The sequence below is a fragment of the Branchiostoma belcheri genome, unplaced genomic scaffold, assembly GCF_001625305.1.
Source record: "Branchiostoma belcheri isolate BF01 breed outbred unplaced genomic scaffold, Haploidv18h27 scaffold24, whole genome shotgun sequence".
Lineage (NCBI taxonomy): Eukaryota > Metazoa > Chordata > Leptocardii > Amphioxiformes > Branchiostomatidae > Branchiostoma > Branchiostoma belcheri.
Window position 1 is genome coordinate 2,696,822 of NW_017803843.1, and position 23,556 is coordinate 2,720,377.

Here is a 23,556-nt window from a genome sequence, read left to right on the forward strand (position 1 = left end):
TCTTTATAGTCGTGCAAACAGTATCAACCGCAAATTTTTCTGTTGCTCTCCATCTGTTAAGAGACACCTGTTTATGACGTATTGCGCCCAGCTATATGGCGCCCAGTTATGGAGCTCTGTAAGCTCTGGTGTTTTGTATAAGTGCAGAGTGGCTTATAATAATTGTTTTAGAATCATAATGAATCTGCCTCGGCGTTGCAGCGCGAGTGATATGTTTGTCTGTAACTATATTGACACTTTTGAAACCAGGAGGAGGAGAATTTGTTATTCTTTTCTAAAAAGGTTATTTTCCTCCAATAACGCAACAATCTGTCGCTTAATTCATTCCGATGCCTTCTACAGGAATTCATTCTTTCGGAAGACCTACCATTTGTTATGCTTTTAGGTTTCTTCCTGTTTTACTTGTATGTCTGTAGTGTTTTTGTATTATTTTAATGATGTATTGTACATGTTATATGGGTTTTTTTACCTGAAATAAAGAATGAATGAATAAGTCATTAAGGTTATATTGCATCTTCCTATAGCATTTATAGTTTTTAAGACCATACTTGACATCAAGGTTTATGGATTTACAGTACTTATAGCTAAGAAAGCCCAGTACTGAGTATCAATATAATTTTGATATAATTTTGGCCCAAAATAAAACAATTAGGTATCCTGAGATACAAATGCTACAATGTACTAGAAAGTCAACATAGATTCTACCAGGCTTGTCAACCGTTCAAAAAATGAACTTTGGAACTTTCTCGTTAATATCAACTAGGAGGATGAGGACTTTCTACTGCTGTTAGTGCCAAATATGAGCACTTGGTATTGATTCATATGCTGAATGCTATATGATCCCTTTTTTTCCACATCAGATTTTGCTTACATGCCAAATATTGTTTGATACTATGCTATACTTTCCTCTAGTGTGGCCTCCTGTATGAATTTGAGCCTGGTACTTTTTATACTTGTATTATGTAATATAGTGTATCGTTGAAGAGATTCATCAGTCACGTATAGTACAAGTTCAGTAAGATAATTCTTTCAATCAGTGACTATTAAATCCTAAGGTACATACCTCCGAATTTTCGACGACTAGTCAGTTCGTCTTGGTCACGGAATGATCCTAGTCTCGCAAGATAACGCGAGACTAGGACGAGACTTGCGTGGATCTTCTGCCCCCCTCTGCCTCCTTGCGGAGTAGAGGTAATATAGCCTGTTTTGACAGTATTATTTTGCACATCCTGTACTCAACATGGTCTTACATGCATGGTGTTTTATGTCAGCATTATATTACAACATATGTAATAAAAGTTAATGAATCAATGCACTGATATATAATATATTCTTAATCATTATACATGAAATGGATTATGTGAACATGCTGCACCCAAATCATGTCTATATTGTTGGCTGTTATCTCCTCAGTCATAAGCTGGGCTGCATCTGACCAGAAACGAGCCACACAACATTCTTGTTTACTCAACATTTATTAGATTTGCAAAACGAACGACTGTCACATTAATTTACAACGCCATCTAGTTTATTTTGCTGATAAAGCAAAGTATTTCTTTCTTTCACGGACACAGCACGACAGCACAATTGCTCTTCTGAGGTACAATAACTTTTTCTCTGGAAAATAATATCATCACATCAGAGTAAACTCTACACAAAGCACATCTAAATCTCCAGCGCAGATGTCTGTACAACGGCCAAATCAACTACTTTGGCTGACAACAAGAAGGGCATTGATGTCCCCATGAGAAGCATCTTCTATGTCAGGTTTTCCTGTAATTACATGTATAACTGCAGCAACTATGTACAGCTCTATGGTTTAACTTTATCGGATAGATGACTAATAGTAATAATAAAGAGACCAAGAATGTCAGTGAAGAACACATCTTGCACAGAGGCATCACACATTCTGCAGTCCATGTGATGGGTTTGCAAGTTGTTTTCAGGGCCGAATATTTTTGGCATGCTGGATGATCGAACCTAGAACAGTCAGACCTCTAGAGTTGCATGTGTACAATGTGTACTTATATATATGTAATAACATTAACATGATAGTAATTACAAATTCAAATTAACCTGGCAACTTTCAGGTTTAACCACACAGCATGGCAGATGGTTCTTATGTTACAGTCTCATGAGTGGCGTGCACACACAGGCCAGTCAGGGCTGAGCCTCTGTCAGTGTGCTGTCATCATGGACTTTCTGCACACAACTGTAACTAAATTACTAAACATCCCATCCATACCACACAGGCCTGCAAGTACAGGCACAGGACTCTGCCATGTAACCAGAAATGTCCACGTCTGACATCCATACATTGCACTGAACTACTGAGCAGAGACCTGAAGCCCTACCAGCCTTCCTGGGAAGAATTTGCTATTATTTACAAAGGCACAGGGTCTGTTTTTTTTACGCTTCATCAGAAATGACACAACTAAAAAAGACATATTTCTGTACGATCTTAAAAAACACTCAAATTATTACATCTACCAATTAAGGACTGCTCCTACTGGCAAATCTACACTACAAGAGAATCAGTATAATTCCTTATTTTTGTGTATAAGTTTCTTATGTTTAGAGATCTACATCAGGACATGAACAACATCAGAATACATAGATTTAGGGGTTATTGCTAAAGAGCCGTCACATATCAAAACGTGATTGGTCAAATAAGCTATATGGAGTTAACAAGGAAATACTACAGAACTGCCAATGAAAATGGAATGTTTGTTTTAGTTTGCTAGCTTCACGATGTGGAGCCGACCCGCCATACTCACACCCTCGGGTCACTACACAAGTCAAAAATAGGGCATCTCTCTTTCCTTACTGGAAGTTTTTACAATCTTTTAGTAACACAAATGAACTTTTACCATTTTCATTAGCATGCGACTCTGGTTAAGACCAGGGAAACTTCTGTTCCCTCTTCTGCCATACAAGCAGACGTCTTCACAACCAGACTCACAGAGAAGGCTTCAATGCCAGGAAGACAGAGAAGTCTGCCACTACCTCACACAGAACACACCAACACACAGAGGCTCCTAACTCTCTACTGTCCCTGAAACCTTTGCACATTTCCATCGGGAGGAGGGAATACTGCAACATCTCCAGCCTGCTACGTAACGTCGGGGCAGCAACAGGGCTGGACTACAAAAACATGGACTCAGTAATACATGGAAGATTCTGTAGGCTGCATGGAGCTATGATGCTCTAAAGACTCGACCAAGCCTCCTCTCAAACTGTACATCACCTAAACGAGGGAGCATGTATTGCCTTCAATGACAACTAACATATTATAACTTGCTACTCTGTAGTGATGACTAGTTGCTATGTTACCCGGCACTACTCTGTAATGGTGTAGTTGCTATGTTTTATATGTTAAGTTCGAGGAATGTTTTTTTCTCTCTTGTGTTCTCAGTGTAGATAGCGGAAGTTGTCCCGTCTCCATGGCGACTGTAATTGTCAGATGTTGGGCAGGTGATCATCGTACTTGCCGAACTTGCTGTGCTTGGGTTTTAGGTTGAGGCCCTTGGTGGGATCCGGCGCAGGTGAGGCAGCATTGGCCTGTGGGTTGCCGGTCAGCTGCGGGAGGTGGTGTAGCGTGTTCTGTGGACACAGGAAAAACTCAGACAGCGAACAAACACTGGTCACACTTTTCATCAGAACAGCGTACAAGCACCAGTCACACTTTTCAGAAAGCCATATTCCATTCAAGGGTACCAATTTAGAAGGCTACATTTCAACATGCTTCAGAAGAAGTTTCAAATGAAGGCACATGCTTCCCGGTGTGTCATAGTTTTTAGTTTTGCCGTAGCCAGAGCTTTGCCAATTTTTGTTAGACATTTCATATTTCTATTGACTTTCCGAATGTGACCAGTGTTCCATACATGCAATGGAGGATGACCACGTCACGAGCAGGTCCTGCATGCCTCTTCTCAACTTGTCATGGTCAAAATACAAGAAGGAGGAGCAGAGACAATGTTCAAGCAGATATGCAGGAGTAGCAGGACTGAACGTGCTGGGGGGTGGGGGTGATAGAACACCCTGCTTGGCCTCAACAAACAATTATGGTAAAATGCCACCATAAACTAGAAACAAATAAGGAAACAGCGAAATTTATTGAGACTAAACTTCTGTAGAAAAAGGAAATTTGAACAAAGTTGTTTTGGGAGAGTAAAAAGAGACAGAACAGTTTTGTAGTTCCGGTGTATGCATCAGGCCCAAACCTCCATGCATGTATGCAGCTGAAGTACAGAGTCAGTCCTACCTTATCCCACCCCAGCAGTTTGGACAAGCCCTGAGTTAAGGTCTGGCCAAACTGAGCCAGCCCTGAGTTACGACAGGGTGTGTCCACTTTGGGGAGGTGACGAGGGTCACTGTGTTTCCTCTACGGGGGAGGGGCAACACCAACACAACACAAACAGTAAGTGACAGTCGGAAGGATGGAGGTGTTACATTGGTACAAACAGCAGAACTGACACAAACACACATATTACTGGTTACAATTAAAGTAGCAACACATAACATGCTACATATGGCAACAACAAAGGTAGGGGGGAAGAGAAAAGAATGAAAATGTCATGAAGTGAAACTGTACATTTGGAAGTGCCTGATGTCATGAATGAACCTGCAGACAAAAGTCAGTCCTTTCCAAGCTCAGAATAAAGGGTCTATTTGTCCTTTTGTTATGATTTCAAAAAAGGACAAAGGCAAGGACAATGATAGCAGCACGATCTGACATTTCCCCCGTCCATGTTTATTTGGTGTTTCAGAACTTCCACAAACCTTTATTCCAAGCTCTGTATGTTTGGGACACAAAAGACAATTCAAAACAGCCAATGATTTTAGCTGACTTTCCATTTTGTTTAAACAAATGAGATAGAATAACATTAAGGTCAGGGACTTGGTATTTAAGAAAAGAGTACATTTTATAGGTAATAATGTATTGAGGCTGGATACAAGTTCCACACAGAGGCTGTTATGATGTTAGGCCAGCTTACCCGAGACCGCCCTCTCCGAGTCTCGTATCTGCGTGTATTTTTGTCTTTCATCTCGCTGTCAAACTCATCCCTGAAGAGGTCGAAGTACGGATGGTCCAGCAGTTCTTCACAGGTCAGCCTGGAGGCAGGATCCATCTGTAGACAGCCCTGGTAAACAATAACAACAACATAAACATCAACATCTAATCCTTAGTCTATCTAAAAGCCTACTGCAGACATCACTCCAGGCCCTAGCATCAAGTTCAGTAGTCAACAAGATATTTTAGAGACACCACAAGCAAGGAAATTGCAGTCAGGCCCTTCAGAATATACAACCCAGTTGTCCTAGCCTTTACTTAAAAGGAGAATACTCTCCAACAATCCTTCCCAAACATGTATTTTGGGGAGAAATGACGAACTAGTTAGGCATGCAGGATTGGATTTTGAGTTATGCAACCCAGGGTTTATTAGTTAGGCAAAAGAGAATTGATCCATCTGTTCTTACCTTCATGAAGCTGAGTGCTTGCTGGGAGATGTTTGGGAATTTGTGTTCCAGTGGTTCCTGCAGGAAAGGGAGTGAAAACACATGTGACACACAGTTCATAGCGACACTGTCTCATCTAACAACACTGTCTCACTATATATACCTAACGCTTATCTAACTGGCCATGAAAACTGTGTGAAAAGCAGGTATGAAAAGATGCAGCTCCTGCTTTGTGGTTTCCCACTCAGGCGGGAGACAGACATGTGACACTACAGGTGTGCAGCTGCCAACAGGTTGGAAAGAGGTGATACTAAATGTGTGCAGCTGCCAACAGGTAGAAGACAGGTGACATTACAGGTGTGCAGCTGCTGACAAGGTGGGAGACAGGTGACATTACAGGTGTGCAGCTTCCAACAAGGTGGGAGATAGATGACATTATAGGTGTGCTGCTGCCAACAGGTGGCACTACATGTGTGCAGCTGCCTACAGGTGGGAGTTAGGAGACACTACAGGTGTGCAACTAAGATGAGAGACAGGATATAATAGGTGTGCAGCAGACTATAGGTGCGGTACAAATATCTGTGACACTAACCCTTTTCTTCCATAGGTGTGCAAGGAACAGAATGAACACATAGTGAGGACAAGAGGTAGTCACCAGAACACACAACAAACCACCGTACAAACATTAACACTGACCAGTAGCCTTGTTATATTAGGCCACACCGACTTAATTTTATGGATGACATCCTCTGAAGACGTCCAAACTAGTGCGCGCGTGCGAATAAAAAAAATTCCAGCCAAAAATAAAAATGCTGTATAACTAAACCACAGGAATACAAAGCAGGTATTGTGAATTTGCGGCAGTACTTAGCAACATATACGACAAGAAGGTACATGCTGGCTTTTTGCGGAATGTATGAATCGGCACTGTACGTATGTACTGAGTCCTTGAGTCATGGAACTTTGGTAGCCTGAGTGCCCGGCACTACCATGGACTACCCAGGCCTAGAGCCAGGCCAGAGCCTCTATGGATGTGATATTTTTATTATTTTTTTTTTTTAGAACAGGCGAAAATCAATGCGCGTGCAGATGTCATCCATAAAATTAAGACAGTGTGGCCTTACTGTGTACAACCAAACCTGTCATCATTTCACATTATTCTCTAGCTAAAATGCCAAATGTTAAACAAGAAATGAAATAAATTGATGTCACCTAAGTGTGAAAATGACCTATTATATGGCAGGAAGTTATGACAAGCGTGGGTTTGCCAGATGACAACTATCACAAAGCCACCTTCTTGCTTCCCCTCCCCAGTAACATTTGCTGTCTACATAATGGTCCCACAAGATGGACTGCAAAAATTAGCTACTGGAAGTAATACCCCATTATCCCCCCATATGCAGGCTCAGGGGTATGCATGCATATGCATTAGTTACAGTCCATCACCAGTATTGGAGATTCATAGAGGAGGTGAGGTGCAATTTCTGTCCATCATGAGAAGACAGACAGAATGATGGATGTTGCACAGAAACCTGCCCTCGCCCATAAACATGAGGACTGAGATGGTGTAACATGTACAAAGCTTGGGTGTGGCTGACCTTTACATGTTTCCCAGTGCCTGCCAAGCTAGTGGTTGTGCCGGCTATTCAGACACACAACTGAGCTGTTTGTGACAGTAGTGTTACTGTGGATCTGTACAGAAAATTTACTCACTCTTCTCTCAGGCTCGGGAATAGTCAGGCCGTTGAAGAACTGGTTGGTGCTGAATATTTGCTGATGCCGAGGAATCAAATCACCTGAGGGACACAGACAGAATGCTTAGTTATCAAGACTGATAAATAATGCGCTATACTACTACTATGACTAATGTGGCATAACTGTAGACTCAGACCTAAGGTTTTCCTAATGAGGTTTACGTGTGGACTGACCTAAGGTTTTCCAAATGAGGTATAACTGTGGACTGACCTAAGGTTTTCCTAATGAGGTATAACTGTGGACTGACCTAAGGTTTTCCTAATGAGGTATAACTGTGGACTGACCTAAGGTTTTCCTAATGAGGTATAACTGTGGACTGACCTAAGGTTTTCCTAATGAGGTATAACTGTGGACTGACGTAAGGTTTTCCTAATGAGGTATAACTGTGGACTGACCTAAGGTTTTCCTAATGAGGTATAACTGGTCGACGTCGGATTTGCCTGGCCAGAGTGCCTGACCACAGATGAGTTCAGCGAAGACACAGCCAATCGCCCAGACGTCCAACGGGGGGTCCGTACTGCGTGTCTCCGACCAGTAGCTCGGGCGCCCGGTACCATCGCGTTGCCACATAGTCTGTGTACTCGTCCCCAGGACCCGCTAGGGGGAGGGAAGGAACATTTTAATATCTACAAAGGCAGCACGATTAGGCATATTTTGATGGCAACAATAATCAATTCTAAAAATGTTTTTCTAACAAAATATGTCACAGATGTCACATATAACGAAGTGGGCAACATAAATGTTCCCAACACTCATTTATATTAGACAGAATCACATGAATAATTGTCAGAAATTGAAATTTTACATAGCATTATCAGCCAGCTCAATTTTTACGCAGGTTGATTGACAAGCAATTATGGCTAGAAAAGCATTTCAGACCCGGACAGCTTTGTTTTGGTAGCCTTGAGTTCCAATTTACAACCCGTGATAACACTATAGATTGAGGTGAATAGCAGCACTACAAACCCAGTGAATTATAGCCTGATGTTGTGTTGCCTAAATAGGACAGAGCTCTGACCTTCTGTGCCTACGTTGTTATGAAACAGCACAATGTTCCGGCACATCCCCCATTAGACAAACAGCTAATCAGCCAAAAATAACCCCCATGATGAAATGAAATGTTCATTAAGAATTGATACTGTGTCATCAGGGGTAATTACGTCCCCAGTAGCGGAGAAACCGGCACTTGAGCCACGCAGCTGGGCCAGGAAGGTAAACAAACAGTGCTGTTGCCAGGCAAGCTTTATGAACCTTATCTTTCCTTCTCTTACCCCAAACATGTGCCACTATGTGGCAGTCTCTACCAGACATGTGCCACTTTGTGTTTCTACCAATTGAGAAATTATTTAAGACCAGAAGCTACACTGGGCACAAAAGGCAACACTGGTAGGACAATATAACTGCAAACTGATAACCACAAATTTGATAAATGTAGCTATAACTGCATACTGATAACCACACAGATAAGCCTTGATAAATGCAGCTATAATTGCACACTGATAACCACATAGATAAACCGTTGATGAACGCAGCTATAACTGCACACCGATAACATTGATAAACTTTGATAAATGCAACTATAACTGCTTAGTGATAACCAACATGATAAATCTTGATAAATACAGTTGTAACTGCATACTCCTACACCTGAGGCTGTAACAATGCTGTGCCACAGAAGTAAGGTTTAATAGGACAAAGAAAGAGATAATATCTATAACACTCTGTGTGTGTGTGTAATCTCTACAGGTGGTATTACTATTAGACAGGTAACCCTGCATTTTGAAATATTGGGTAAAATGCTCTTATGTTCAAATGCATCATTTATGCATAAAGGATTTATTAATTTCTCGGTTCGATGGTTTTAATAGGTGATTTTGCGTCAGAAGCCTGCTCTGACAAAGAGAGTTCACAGCCCAGTGCTGAGTCTGTAGTTATTGTTGCCATAACAAGACTAAATACTCCCCTGCAGCTCTGACAAAGGCTGCCATTTCACCCTATCTAAAACCCACCTTTTTCTGTGGAAATCTGCTAATAGGCCATATCACATTAATCAGTTGGTTCTCATGTTGAAATATGAACATTAAAGCGGTATCTGTGGGGGATATGTACACTGGTGCAAAGCCTCCCTTAGGAGTGAAAAACAGACTCAGATTCAAATTTTTCTCCTGCCTTCTGGTTTCATGATGTCTTCTAAGAAAAATTTTTAATTTCCAATGTTTGAAAATCAAGGTAATAAATCGATGTGGCCTTAGCCTGTCAAGTGTAGGGGTGATATGGCAGCAATGGGAAGTTTTTACACGCATGGTCAGACATGGAGAGGTCAGATCTGTCAGCTGGGAATGAAACCGATACAGGAGGAAACTGCTAGCAGATCTTCAAGTACAGACTGGAGTGTTCCATGGGCCGACTTGCTCCTCTGTTCAATCACTTGGGCGACCAACAAGGCGTTTCAGCACTGGGCTGAAGTAGAACTCCCAGCACGGCCTGACTATCGTTGCCTTTGTGTGCACAGATCGCCGTGAGTACCTTGTGACAAACAAACCTCACCCTGAGCGTGTTGACATCCCGTGACTGGATCTGCGGGCTTCAGATTAAAACCATTAGAAGAATCTAAGAGAATAACTGTTTTGTGGCTTAACTGAACTACACTGGGGGTGATTGACAGAAGGCTTAACCTCTAAAAGCCAAGAAATGAAGTGCACATAATTTGGACTCTATTCAATGTTGATTGTGAAAATTGTTGGAACAGAACAGCCAGTCAACGCAATCCTTTGGCCGTATTTGCTGTGGTCGGATCAATATCCGCCATCCTTCTCACCGCAGCAGACTCGCTGGCAACCCAACAACGTCCCCACAAACACAAAGGCCGACCGCCGAGTCAATATTTATTTCATGGAGTACAACATGGAAGTGAGTAGTGTTGCAGGCGTATCGGATAATCCTCCATTCCCAGTGACAACAGTTCCCCGGCTACACAAACAAACCCAGCTCTTATCTAACAGGCTGGACTCTGCCTGCTAGGAAAAACAGCTCGATGCCCGCCAGAGGGCTGAGGGCTGCCTTTGAAGTGGGGATAACCGAGCACTGGCCACTAGAGTGAAACTGGCATGCGATCTTGCCTGTAGCACCAACATAGGGACCTCAATGGTTTGTCCGCCAGCAATCTGCCCTCCTATGAAGCAAGCAGATGGATCCTGCATTCCTGCTTGTTTGCTATATATCAGAGTGGGTAAGGAAAGTGCTGCCAGGTGCAGCCTGCATGTGACAGGCAGAACCTGCATATGCTGGGGCCAGCTGGGCAGTAAATGTTGAAAACTGTAAAAAAATAACCTCCTCCCTGTCCAAAGACTTTTGTTTCTTGGTAGTGCATGTGTTACTGACATAGTACCAAAGTTGGAGGAAACAAGTGATATGTACTTACTCAATAGTCTTGCGAAGCCGAAGTCACACAGTTTGATAACTCCCTGCTTTGTTATAAGGATGTTTTCTGGCTTCACATCTCTGTGAATACACTGCAGTAGAACAGAACAGGACTGATACAGCAAAACGTGTCACAACATCACAGTTATACAAAACAACAATACTGAAAAGTCAGGAAATGCTTGTAGCATGTAAAAAATATGTCCCTTTTTTGTCTTTTCAAAAGTGTTATCCCAAGTGTCTCAGAGAAAATGCTGCTTTCCAACACACAACAGACTTTCTGTACTTACATTGTGTTGATGGCAGAAGTTGACGGCTTGTAGTGTTTGCCAGATTATTCTCTTTGTCTGGTGCTCTGGTACCCTGCAAGGAGGATAGGACATGTTTCACATTTAGAATCAGCTATAGCCAAGTCTCATGGCTGACTGTTTATTTTCATACACAATCATTTCCGAGACAACATGGTTCCAAATATTTTCATTTCTGTTTCTGTAATGTTCGAATCCAATTGACAAACCAAATAAGTGTGCCTTTGTATAGCCTGGGTGCCAAAACCCATAGCACACTGGACACAAAGTATCTCAGCCTGGGCTCACTGAGATACTTTGTGTCCAGTGGGCTATGGGTTTGGCACCCCGGCTAGTCTTTGTACAATCTGACCCATCGTCTTCAGACTGCTGACACAAACAGCACCATGCTGAAGGCAGGCCACAGGTGGACCTTCACATTCTCAGTCACTTTAAAGGCTCATTTGGAAACTTGATCCGATTGCTGTATCTCAGCAACATTCAGCTATGAGCATCAACTTCAAAGCAATTTTCTCTTTTAAAGGCCTATTTGGAGCAATTACAATTACTTCAGATGAGGTTTATTTTTTTCCCAATCTGTTGGACAATTTAATATCAAACAGAAGTAGTTTCAAGTGTTATGGGCACTCGTGAGATATCCCCCCACCCCTAAGAGTCCCGGGAGGTTACATTTCTCACACAACTCATCCTTATACTACCCCTAAACCCAGGGCTCAAAATACCACCTGCCTATCCAGGTTAGGGCTGATGAAATTAGATTTAAGTGAGTACCTGTATGGGTAAACTCTCTCTGTCTGGTGCAGGTAATTTTCCATGTAAAGAAGTATTTTGAGCCCTTCCAAACATGTGCCCACATGGGGACCCATTAGCATCTCATCCAAGCCAGATCCCTGAGCCCAGCTTTTATCATTAACAATTTAAACCCACACATGGCAACTCCCTCCAAACACATGCAAGGCCACATAATCCAACTTGGTGGCTCTCAGGTGTACAGGTTAACATGAAAGAATGAGGGGAAAGTCTGTACCATATAACACAGTTTCAGGATAACTACAGCCAGATTTGATTTCTTCTCCTAGCCATCTGTTTGTCTATAACCAAACAGTAACAACAAAGTAGATTAACAAAGCAGCTCATTTTCCCCATCAGAAATAGAAATGAGTTCTTTTCTTACTGCTAGACCCTTCACCAAATAATCTGTCCCTTGGAGCCTTTTACTGATATAAAATTTAACCTCTTTTAGCTCTTTTTTTATCTTCAACCAGCCCTCTATCATTCCAGATATCCAACTCGGTGGCATGAGGGTTAAATGTTCAGACTACCCGACTGTTGCTGAGTTACTCCCTGCAGAAGAATGTAGGTTATCTCAGTATGAACTTCGGCAGCGGCTACACCTACTAGTTAAACAGTCTAATTCCACATAACAGTCAAGTTAACTTACAAAAGTACTGTCAACAGTGGTAAGGTCAGTTTGCACCTGGCTGTGGCAAGGTGACATCACACCTGGTTGGGCATCAGTCCTACTATTTTCAATAAGTGTGATAGATTCTTTAAAGTGCTTTAGGTGTGGCTCTCCTCAGGCTTTAGTTCCATCCAAGAGGACATGCCTAACCAATGCTAGGTACTCATTTTCACCTGAGTCAAATGAGGAAACAGGAGTTCCCAAGGGCACAACATTGGGTGCTGCTAGGGACCCAGAACCTTCAGATACTCAACAACCCTAACTACATGACTACCGAATGGTATCAACAGAAAAATATGATTACTCACCCTTTAGGATTTCTGTCCAGTTCGTTCAGCACAGTATGGTCGCAGTACTCGAAGACAAGGTGCAGCCTGCGTTTTCTTCTGAACACTTCCAGCAGGTTCACTAGGTTGGCATGTTTTAGTTGCTGAAACATAATATGTAACGCATGATCATTATTACAGTACAAGAAAGACACTGCCTACATGCTAATGTTTGACTGCAGTACATGCAAGTTACAAGGGTTGTTGCATCAGGACTACAGCAACGTCAACCTGTTATGTATGTCATCTATAATATTACACACAGCTGGAACTGTCACAAAACATACTAACTTCTGTTTATCTGTTGTGTCAATGAAAGCCATGCCCCTGGATAGCCAAGTGTTTATGCTGAGTATTTTAATGCTGTTATCATTATAGCTTGCAGGCTTTCCTTGTCGACAATACCACTTGCATAATCAATATGGCTGGCAGATGTCTGAGTAAACACCTGGTATGATTCTTATGGACATGTGATGTTGCTTAAGAAATGGAATGCCTTAATAAAATGGATGGCTTGCACTAGCAGTTCTTTATTCAGAAAAGGCAGCATAATAACACTGAAAATAACACTATAGGGTGAACTGAGTATGCCTGCACACACAAAAATACTACAGGGTGAACTGCACACACAAAAACAATACAGCGTGAACAGTATGCCAGCACACACAATGATACTGCAGGGTGAACTGTGTGCCTGCACACACAATAACACTACAGGGACTCCCAGCTTGGCCCAGTGTTTCTGAAGAAAATGGATTGTTGCCACTTCGCTGACTGTTCAGAAAACCTGCCCCCAGTGTCAGAAGGGAATGCAGGGAATCACTAAGCCCCAGGAAAATCAAATTTGCTGGCATGGCAACCATGGTAAACAAACAAACATCACACATCTCCAAACTAAGCCCTGCCATGTTCTAATTACTGGTGGTAATTCCTCACATGCATGCCCCAGTGGGTTTTATTGGAATAACTAACAAAATAACGACTGCACCAAGATCCAGCATAGCCAAGACTCCATGGTTCAGCAGCTGACGTCACATGCACCATCCTGACAATGTAGCATTATTCACAATCAACATGGACATTGTGGGCCTTAACAAAGGGCCACGGTCAATGTCAGCATCAGTCACAATAACACAGCAACTTCTCAGAGGCTAAAAACTAAAGCTGAACCAGAGGATTAACATGAAAACTGATCCTCAGGGGAAGACTGTCCCTCGGTACACAGTCTCAGGGAGTGAACATCAGAGTGTGCAATTTATTCTTACTACAAAAACACATACATGGTACAGCTTCAACAACCACTTTCCCCACCTGCAAAACAACCTGGCAGGCAGCAACACAACCTTGCATTATGTTTACCAGCGCAGTGAAAGTCGGGTCAGTTGTGGCACTAGGTACTAAATACATCCCTCTGCCATTGTACCCTTGTGTGTCCAGCTCATATCATCACTACACATCTCCTTCCCTAATAACCAGTGCCAGGTGTTCATTACTTCTAATGGGAGGAAACACAACACTTCAAATCACCCCCCTTTCACTCTAGTAATGGACCTGCTACTGACCCCACAATTGTATGGTGATGGGATCTACCCTGCCTGTACGGTGATGGGATCTACCCTGCCTGTATAGTGATGGGATCTATCCTGCCTGTATAGTGATGGGATCTACCCTGCCTGTATAGTGATGGGATCTACCCTGCCTGTATAGTGATGGGATCTATCCTGCCTGTATAGTGATGGGATATATCCTGCCTGTATAGTGATGGGATCTACCCTGCCTGTATAGTGATGGGATCTATCCTGCCTGTATAGTGATGGGATCTACCCTGCCTGTATAGTGATGGGATATATCCTGCCTGTATAGTGATGGGATCTATCCTGCCTGTATAGTGATTGGGATCTACCCTGCCTGTACAGTGATGGGATCTACCCTGCCTGTATAGTGATGAGATCTATCCTGCCTGTAGTATACACAACCTACTATGCTGGCACTATGATCAACCCTCAGCTATGTCTCAATGTGGACTTCTTAGTTCTTACTACTAACAGTAGGACTAGACTACATACTGCTGCATTCCTAAATTCCTGTGATTACCATCACACACATACTACTGCCATGCCTTGTTATTACCTGCCTTGAGCATTAGATAAGCTCCAGGCTGTTTGCTTGTACAGGTGTTCTGCTGATGTTGGCAGGCAGGGAGTCATCTCCAAGCAGATACAGAGGCCATGTAATCAGTACAACTAACAATCTTCCACCCGAACATCTGTTTCTAGATTAGGTAGGCAAATCTTCTCCTATAATAATAATCTAATGATTTTAATAACTGTTTATTCAATACGCCACAGCCAACTGAAGATGATGATTTAGTGCTGAAAGGTATATAGACGTGCATGTTTCCCTGTGTTGGGCCTTGGATTGCTTATAAAAACAACATTTAAAATCTTCTCTTTGTAATTGCTCAAAAAATACAAGGACTGCTGTCTATTCTTCTAGACCGTGTGGTTTGTGGGTCAGAAATCCTTCAGCTCCCTTCTCCTGACCAGAGTTCCTGTCTGTATCATAGTAGGTTTCCATTTAGTGAATCAAATATTTAGGCCTACTTTGAAATCATGACATAGAAAAAGAATCTTTAGAAAAGCCCTGAGGTATTTTGTCTGTGTCTATCTTGACTTGAGGTGGATGAGGATACAGATATTCCTTTTCATCAACATAAGAAGAACTAACCACCGATCAAGAAATGGATTTCTCATCTTACTAGCAGTAGGACTCAAATTCTTCACAGCTGATTATAGACTTTCATTAAACTGCTTTAAAAGTGACTGCCCATACCAGTGGGCAATTGGGCATCATTTCCAGAAGACAAAGAGCCAGACAGAGCACTACCAAGTCTTATAAATCACTTCGCATGTGAAATTGCATTGCATTAATGTATTAAGGTAATGATTTATGAGCAAATATCTATTTTGCTCTTCTACCTTTATACTTGGCTCCTGACCCACACACTGCTGTCTGGTACTGGTAGACCTGCGGTTATCAGTTCCATCATCAACACTTCAGGATTCATGATACATTTGTACAGCAAGGAGGAGTCAAAGCATAAAATTACCTTCACAAAATAGCTTTTAACTCTTCCTTTGCCATATAATAGCTTTTTCAATTGAGCTTATGACAAACTAGTATTTAAGATGGCAACAAGACCTCACTGTTTAATCTACTGCCTTCAAAATGTTGGTTAAGTCAAATTTCAGCTTTCTGTCAGCCTTACACAGGCCGACATCATTTTGTTGGCTCTATTCAGCTGAACTCAACCTGAAAATGGACTGATTCAATGTCATTTTGTATGCATATGTATGTTGCAATTTTATGCAATGATAATATATTGAAAACTAATGACATAGAAATGTCTAATGATATTGCTGCTGCTAAAATTAGTACACGAGTCATGCACCAACAATATTCTATATAAAGCCATTTCAATGGTGTACAATGTAAAAAGCTGGGTGGAGCAGGCTAAGCTGTAGGGATCATTTGTGACGTCCCTTGGGACACAACAACAACAAACACCAGCAACTCATCCCCTGCCTACAACACACCCTAATCACACAGGGCGCCTCCCTTCAACCATTATCAACGGGCACACCAAGTTACTTCTTTGTTCTCAGACGTAAAATGTAAAATTAAGGATAAGATGAAAACAGAGGGCTGGGAGGAAAACTTAAATATGACTACCTTCATTTCTCCACAACTATGTGTACCGGCATACAGACTTTCCCTTGAAGTTCTGTTGTCATGTTGATCTTCCAAATCAGCATTGTTTGTCCAACAACCAACAAATTTTGCGTGGCCTAATCACATAGGGGTTCCTCCTTCCATACAATATCCACCCAAAATCTCCCCCACAAGGCTCTCTTCACTTGTAAGAAGTGATGATAACCACGTCAGCTTGGACATATTGTTGTTCCTATCCATGTAATTACAACTCCCGGATTGCTGCTACACTCCTATACAGGAGATAAGGGCACGGCATTGTTAGCTTTTCTCCCAGTAAAAAATCCTGCATTGAGCTCAGGACAAATCCGAAGGGGCCAAGTTTACCTGGCATTACCGGGCCTGGACAGGTGTGAATCACCTGGGCAGACCAGGTGTTACCTGGCTATCTCCTGTACTGTAACGTGGCAGTCTTACAACCATGGACTAACACACCCCTGAATGTACCTGGCGTTATGACATGGATGATAATGCTGCTGCAAAGTGTGTTTAACGACACGTTGCGTCCGGACAGTCTGGCACCAGGGGACCTGTTATTGCGTCTCTGTAGCGCAGAGATAAGTGTTTGATGGGGAGAAAATCCACTTAATGCCTGACAGCTCCAGAACCGTCCTCCTTTTGACACGAGACACGTTCCGGCATGAATATTTCATCGCTGCTTTCACCTTTTTACCACGGGCAGTAAGCTGCCTGGTGTTTACAGCAAGACTGACTCGGGACCTAAGAATCATCAGAAAACAAGCCTGCCGTTTTTCCCTCACCATAGAAAACAAGACTGTCTTCTGTCTGATTATAATAAACCAGCCTGTCCTCTCTATGATTACACGAAACAAGCCTGTCCTCTCTCTCTTTAACATGTAGCACAATGACAAAGTTTAGACTTAAGTACCATCTAAAAACTACCTCATCTAACTGATCTAATAAAGAGACACACACCACACAATAGTTGGACAGAAGAATGTTGACTTTCAAGCACCTTGACTCTGGGTTAATAACAAGTTGAACTTGTAGTTGTTGTTGTTTCTTCTTTTCTGGGGTGGGCTCGGGTGGCATCATCTCTACACATGATATGTCTACAAAACTACTGTTCAGTATGCCATGCATAGCCTCTTCCTTCTATCTTCAAGGGACTTTTATCACAGGCATTCATAAAGGTCGCACTAACACCCATCATTCTTATTTATGATACTAAATAACATGCGTGTAGTGTATTTGTATAGATATAAGAGTCAAAGTAGAACAGGTCCAACTATCCAAACAACAACTTCAGCTAGAACAGATCCATAATACAGAACAATCCAGCACTAAAGTTAACATTACTATTTCACCCACATGAAATAGTATCATACTGATCTGGCCACTGCTCCTAGTAATTGTCCCAAAGCCACTTCAGCTCTTAATTTTGGCACTGCTGTTTTCTCACTTTAGGTATGAAATATTCATCACCCAGTAGAATAGCATGTCCCATTTCTGCCACCATTGATGAAGGACTGGAGTCAATGCCACTGTTCCCTGGTGCATCAACACTGTTTTCCTCTATATCAACATATCTCAGGCACCAACATCAACAATTACAAGGCTGGAAATAATTTCTTTCCTGTTATTCTACAATCATAACAATGCATGATTCTTAATACAGAAACAAGCCCTCATAGTTTTAGACTCCAAAGCTGCAAGTTGTTCATGTCTTCTTGATTTTTTTCTGCAAATTTGGAGTCCAGGGTCTATTCAGACATGTCTGTTCCCTAACACCTGTACTGTGCCTGTACCTAACACATGCACTGTACCTATAAATAACAGCTGTATTGCACCTGTAACAAACACCTGTACCTCACACCTGCCTGACCATATATTATCTCTAATCCATAAGACTGAAGACAGATCTATAAGCAGTAATTAACCTTCTCCCTGTTGTGGGGTCTTCTGTCATGTCTGTATTTCATGGCTCATGTAAGTCACAGCAGAAGTCAGCAGGAGATGGGTATAGCAGTACATATGACAGTATCTAATAACCTACTCAGGCCACATACATGCTGGGAACAACATAAGTCACAAAGTCAGACTCATTTCCGGATGCTATGAGTAGAGAATTCTGCATCATTATAGGTAAACTTGAGAAGTCATGCTTGAGAATCCAACGGTGTCAAATCTACATGCTACAGAACACTTGTACGCCCACACCTGGAGTACTGTGCGACTGTATGGGATCCCCACACCATCGGTGGTTCCCAGGCGTTGGAGCGAGTCCAACGAAGGGCGGCGCGAATGGCTGTTAGTGATTATGACTACACCAGCAGTGTCTCTGACATGCTAAAGCGCCTCCAGTGGCCGTTACTTGTTGACAGAAGGAGAACCGCTCGCTTGATATCTTTATATAAAATTGCTCATGGACATATTAATATTCAAATGGAACAATACCTCAAACCTGCCCATAGGCGTACCAGAGGAAGTCATGAATATAAGTATCAAGCAATACCTGCCAAAACAGACTGTTTTAGATTTTCTTTTTTTCCAAGAACGATAAATGAGTGGAACAAGTTACCGGGCCAGCTTGTAAAAGCCCAGACAGTGGAGGCCTTCAAGGCCGGGCTTCTGGCCGCGCAGCCATAGTCCGTCGCACCCCCCCCTCTCAGTGATACCCCAGTAGGGGTGGTTAGAGAGTATCGAAGAAGAAGAAGAAGGTGTTAAAGGCATTTCTGCCTGTGGTGTACACCCTCCTCTCATTCTATGGGGGCCCGCAAGCCCTTTTCCGTAGAGCGTAATCAGCCATTTTAATTCTACGTAGAGCATAGATGGACCGCCAATTCAACGTAGAGCGTAATTGGCGCATTTTGCGTAGAGCGTAATTCGCCCTTTTAATTCTACGTAATGCGTTGTGACCACTTGGAATTTATCGTAAAGCGCAATCGAGAAGTTTCCGAATTCAGCGTAGAGCGTTGTCAGGACCCCCCCCTTGCAGGCCCCCTTTTATGTGTATTCTCCAGCTCCAGTGCTTATCCAGCCTTGACTTGAAGCTGTTGACGCTCTCGACGTCAACCACAGAACTNACAGGTCCAACTATCCAAACAACAACTTCAGCTAGAACAGATCCATAATACAGAACAATCCAGCACTAAAGTTAACATTACTATTTCACCCACATGAAATAGTATCATACTGATCTGGCCACGGCTCCTAGTAATTGTCCCAAAGCCACTTCAGCTCTTAATTTTGGCACTGCTGTTTTCTCACTTTAGGTATGAAATATTCATCACCCAGTAGAATAGCATGTCCCATTTCTGCCACCATTGATGAAGGACTGGAGTCAATGCCACTGTTCCCTGGTGCATCAACACTGTTTTCCTCTATATCAACATATCCCAGGCACCAACATCAACAATTACAAGGCTGGAAATAATTTCTTTCCTGTTATTCTACAATCATAACAATGCATGATTCTTAATACAGAAACAAGCCCTCATAGTTTTAGACTCCAAAGCTGCAAGTTGTTCATGTCTTCTTGATTTTTCTGCAAATTTGGAGTCCAGGGTCTATTCAGACATGTCTGTTCCCTAACACCTGTACTGTGCCTGTACCTAACACATGCACTGTACCTATAAATAACAGCTGTATTGCACCTGTAACAAACACCTGTACCTCACACCTGCCTGACCATATATTATCTCTAATCCATAAGACTGAAGACAGATCTGTGAGCAGTAATTAACCTTCTCCCCGTTGTGGGGTCTTCTGTCATGTCTGTATTTCATGGCTCATGTAAGTCACAGCAGAAGTCAGCAGGAGATGGGTATAGCAGTACATATGACAGTATCTAATAACCTACTCAGGCCACATACGTGCTGGGAACAACATATGTCACAAAGTCAGACTCATTTCCAGATGCTATGAGTAGAGAATTCTGCATCATTATAGGTAAACTTGAGAAGTCATGCTTGAGAATCCAACGGTGTTAAAGGCATTTCTGCCTGTGGTGTACACCCTCCTCTCATTCTATGGGGGCCCGCAAGCCCTTTTCCGTAGAGCGTAATCAGCCATTTTAATTCTACGTAGAGCATAGACGGACCGCCAATTCAACGTAGAGCGTAATTGGCGCATTTTGCGTAGAGCGTAATTCGCCCTTTTAATTCTACGTAATGCGTTGTGACCACTTGGAATTTATCGTAAAGCGCAATCGAGAAGTTTCCGAATTCAGCGTAGAGCGTTGTCAGGACCCCCCCCTTGCAGGCCCCCTTTTATGTGTATTCTCCAGCTCCAGTGCTTATCCAGCCTTGACTTGAAGCTGTTGACGCTCTCGACGTCAACCACAGAACTGGGTAGGGAATTACATAACTCAGCCTGCATAACTGCACTGCTCTTATGCCATGGCAAAAGAGTGCCTCCTTACTGCGGCCTTTGCCAGTGGGACCTTCAACTTATATGAGTGCCCTCATGTTTTCTCTAACTTATTTTAAAAAATTCCTCTGATAGGTTCCACTCTCTCTCTTTTGGTAAACAACACTGTTAACAACATCACAAATTAACGACAATGAAATTTTACCACATTAAGATACATGTACAACTTATACATTGGAAAGAACCCTTGGTCATAATAACAATTTTCTTGCAGCATGGACAATGCTTGAATGATACGAGCTAAAGATGTCCCAAACATCTTAGTTTTGTGTGGAACGATTACTAAGATAGGGCAGCTCTAGTTCTATCTGCACTGCCTGTCTTTTAGTTTACACCTGGAAACACCTCAATTTTACCTAGTCTGCTTGAGGTATTATTCCAGCTGTTGTTCCTAAATTGACATGGCTGCATGAAAACGTGGTAAGACAACATTGTCCTGTCAATTGTTGTTATAAACAACCCATTATTTTGTCTCTTGCACCATAAACACCCACTACTGTGTCGACTACAGTTCCGCATTACCAACTTCAGCTGGTACAGTCGGAATTGGAACAGTGCAGCTACAAAATTGCTCAGTAAAAATAAAGTAAACTGCTGAAGTCTACAAAATAGGTCCCTCCTACATGTAGTACGTAACAATCTGTAGTACCCAAAACACGGCTGACATTACTTACACTTTCTACCGCCTTCTTACGTTACCTGTTAGCACACCTGAGCCCGGGTAGGGGGTGACACCTGTTTGTAAGAAGCCACAGGAGGTAAGGAAACCTTACAGGAACAACATGGAACTGCCGTACGTACCTTCAACATTCGGATTTCGCGCAGGGCGATTTTCTTTATCAACAGGTCGTCTTCAGATTCCACAAACTTCTTGATGGCGACCAGCTGGCCAGTGTCCCTGTTCCTACACTTGAACACCACCCCGTACGAACCCTCCCCGATCTTCCCCAGCTTCTCGAACTTGTCCATCGTGTACAGAAGCTGGAGGTTCGGTCCTGAGAGAGTCCCTGGCCGGCGGAAAGGTTGAGCTGTGTCGGTGCAGGTGTCACGGTTGAACTACGAATGAAGTGTCCGCGGATCAAACTGCAGGGGACACACAAGTCAAAACTTCAAGATGGCGTCCGACTGTGCCTGTCGTCTGCAGACCCAGTGGGCCAGTTTTCTTCAGCAGGTCCTTGCTACTCCTGTGAGAGGATTCCCTAAGTTTCCCTGGCACCACACCGCCGTGACGGTCCTGTGCGTGCGGCGAAAGTTGACGGGCGACACGAACGGTGCCCCCGCCGCGAACCCTGCACGGCAGCTGCCACTCAACAGGCTCAGGTGCGTCAAGCCGCAGCGCCTCTCCACAAAACCACGGCCCAAACGTCCAAATGCCAACCTTCCCCCGCCTTCCCCGGCCCCAGTCGGATTCCGACAACGTTCCGTTCGTAAGTTTATTACGCAGGACGCGGGCCCATGGCGCGGATCGCCTTGTAATCAGGTCGGAAGGACAACTGTGACAGGAACTCACGCAACGGCAGCCTTCCTCACGTCTCCCATCATGGCCGCCACACCTCCTGGATCACTCCGCCGACTGACCCAACATACAAAGTTCACACCGCTCAATTCCGCACAAATGTCAAGTATTACAGGATTCTTTCTCCAAAACACACTTCTAGGGTGTATAGAAAAAAATCTGCTGGGATAATCGAATATCGATGCATTCGTGGTTAAAAACGTCCTGCAAATCCTCCGCACTACATTGTTTTCGCGGACGAGGAGGTGTCCAATTCGACCTGATCACGGACGGCTCACATTCCCATAGGAACCGCTTGCATTGGCTCACGTGACCCACCAAGGTGTACTGCTCTTACTGCTCTGTACTGCTCAAGCACCGCTACATCCTTCAAGTGCCTCACCTGCAGCCGGCGGCTTTTGTAGCGGGCAAATCAGCATAACAAGGAACTATACCACACCATGATCATCCAGAATAGATGCTTGACTTTTCTTCAGCTTTACAACTCAAGCTTTTCAAGAACACCCTCTTTGATAGAGAGATACACATCATCAGTGGACAGCCACTGTAGAAAAGGTTACGATTTCCCTTCCCAAGATCTGTTTGTAGATAAGTTTAATTTAAGAATTCTTCTGCACCATCTGACTTTAAGATATGTCCCAAATTGTATCGACATTCTTTTGGAACCAAGTTACCTAATTACAAAAGTCATAAAAATACATTAATCATTCACTATGTCTTAAATCCGTCAATATTAAAACACAAACCAAAAATCAATCTCCTTGCAAGATTGTTTTTATAGTTTTGCTACTACTGTGGGTTCTTCCTTGCGACTGTGACTTGTTTGGCCCACCCTACTTTTGCGTCAATGTTTCAATTGTAGTCCTGCATATGTGTAGCTGATCGTACAAATGCAGATAAATGTGAATGCAGGAGAGGTTCAGGGCGAGGTGAGTGACCTCTTACGTCATCTGTCTTCTCCCGCGCAAAAGCAGTAAATGAGGTGTGATTTGCCGACGTTCGGGGGGGAAATATCACGCCAGAGGGCGAGGGCGGCTTATCTCCAAGCAGATGTTGGGGTGGAAACTCATCACGTTGTTGGACCAGGTTTCTCAGACAACCACCCACCTGGCACGTAGAGATCGTTAACTACCTTCCACCCTAACA

The 23,556-nt window shown here is 43.0% G+C and overlaps 1 protein-coding gene across 1 annotated transcript; it reads right to left on the reverse strand.

Annotated features, from left to right (window-relative positions):
* Window positions 1-1,456: 1,456 nt before the first annotated feature.
* LOC109470976 (cyclin-dependent kinase-like 1) lies at window positions 1,457-22,468 on the reverse strand. The gene is given in 10 exon segments (XM_019770091.1): window positions 1,457-3,603; window positions 4,998-5,144; window positions 5,482-5,538; window positions 7,174-7,256; window positions 7,611-7,716; window positions 7,718-7,812; window positions 10,637-10,727; window positions 10,926-10,998; window positions 12,714-12,835; window positions 21,696-22,468. Coding segments are annotated over 10 exon segments (1,086 nt in total). The 5' UTR covers window positions 21,864-22,468; the 3' UTR covers window positions 1,457-3,459.
* Window positions 22,469-23,556: the final 1,088 nt, after the last annotated feature.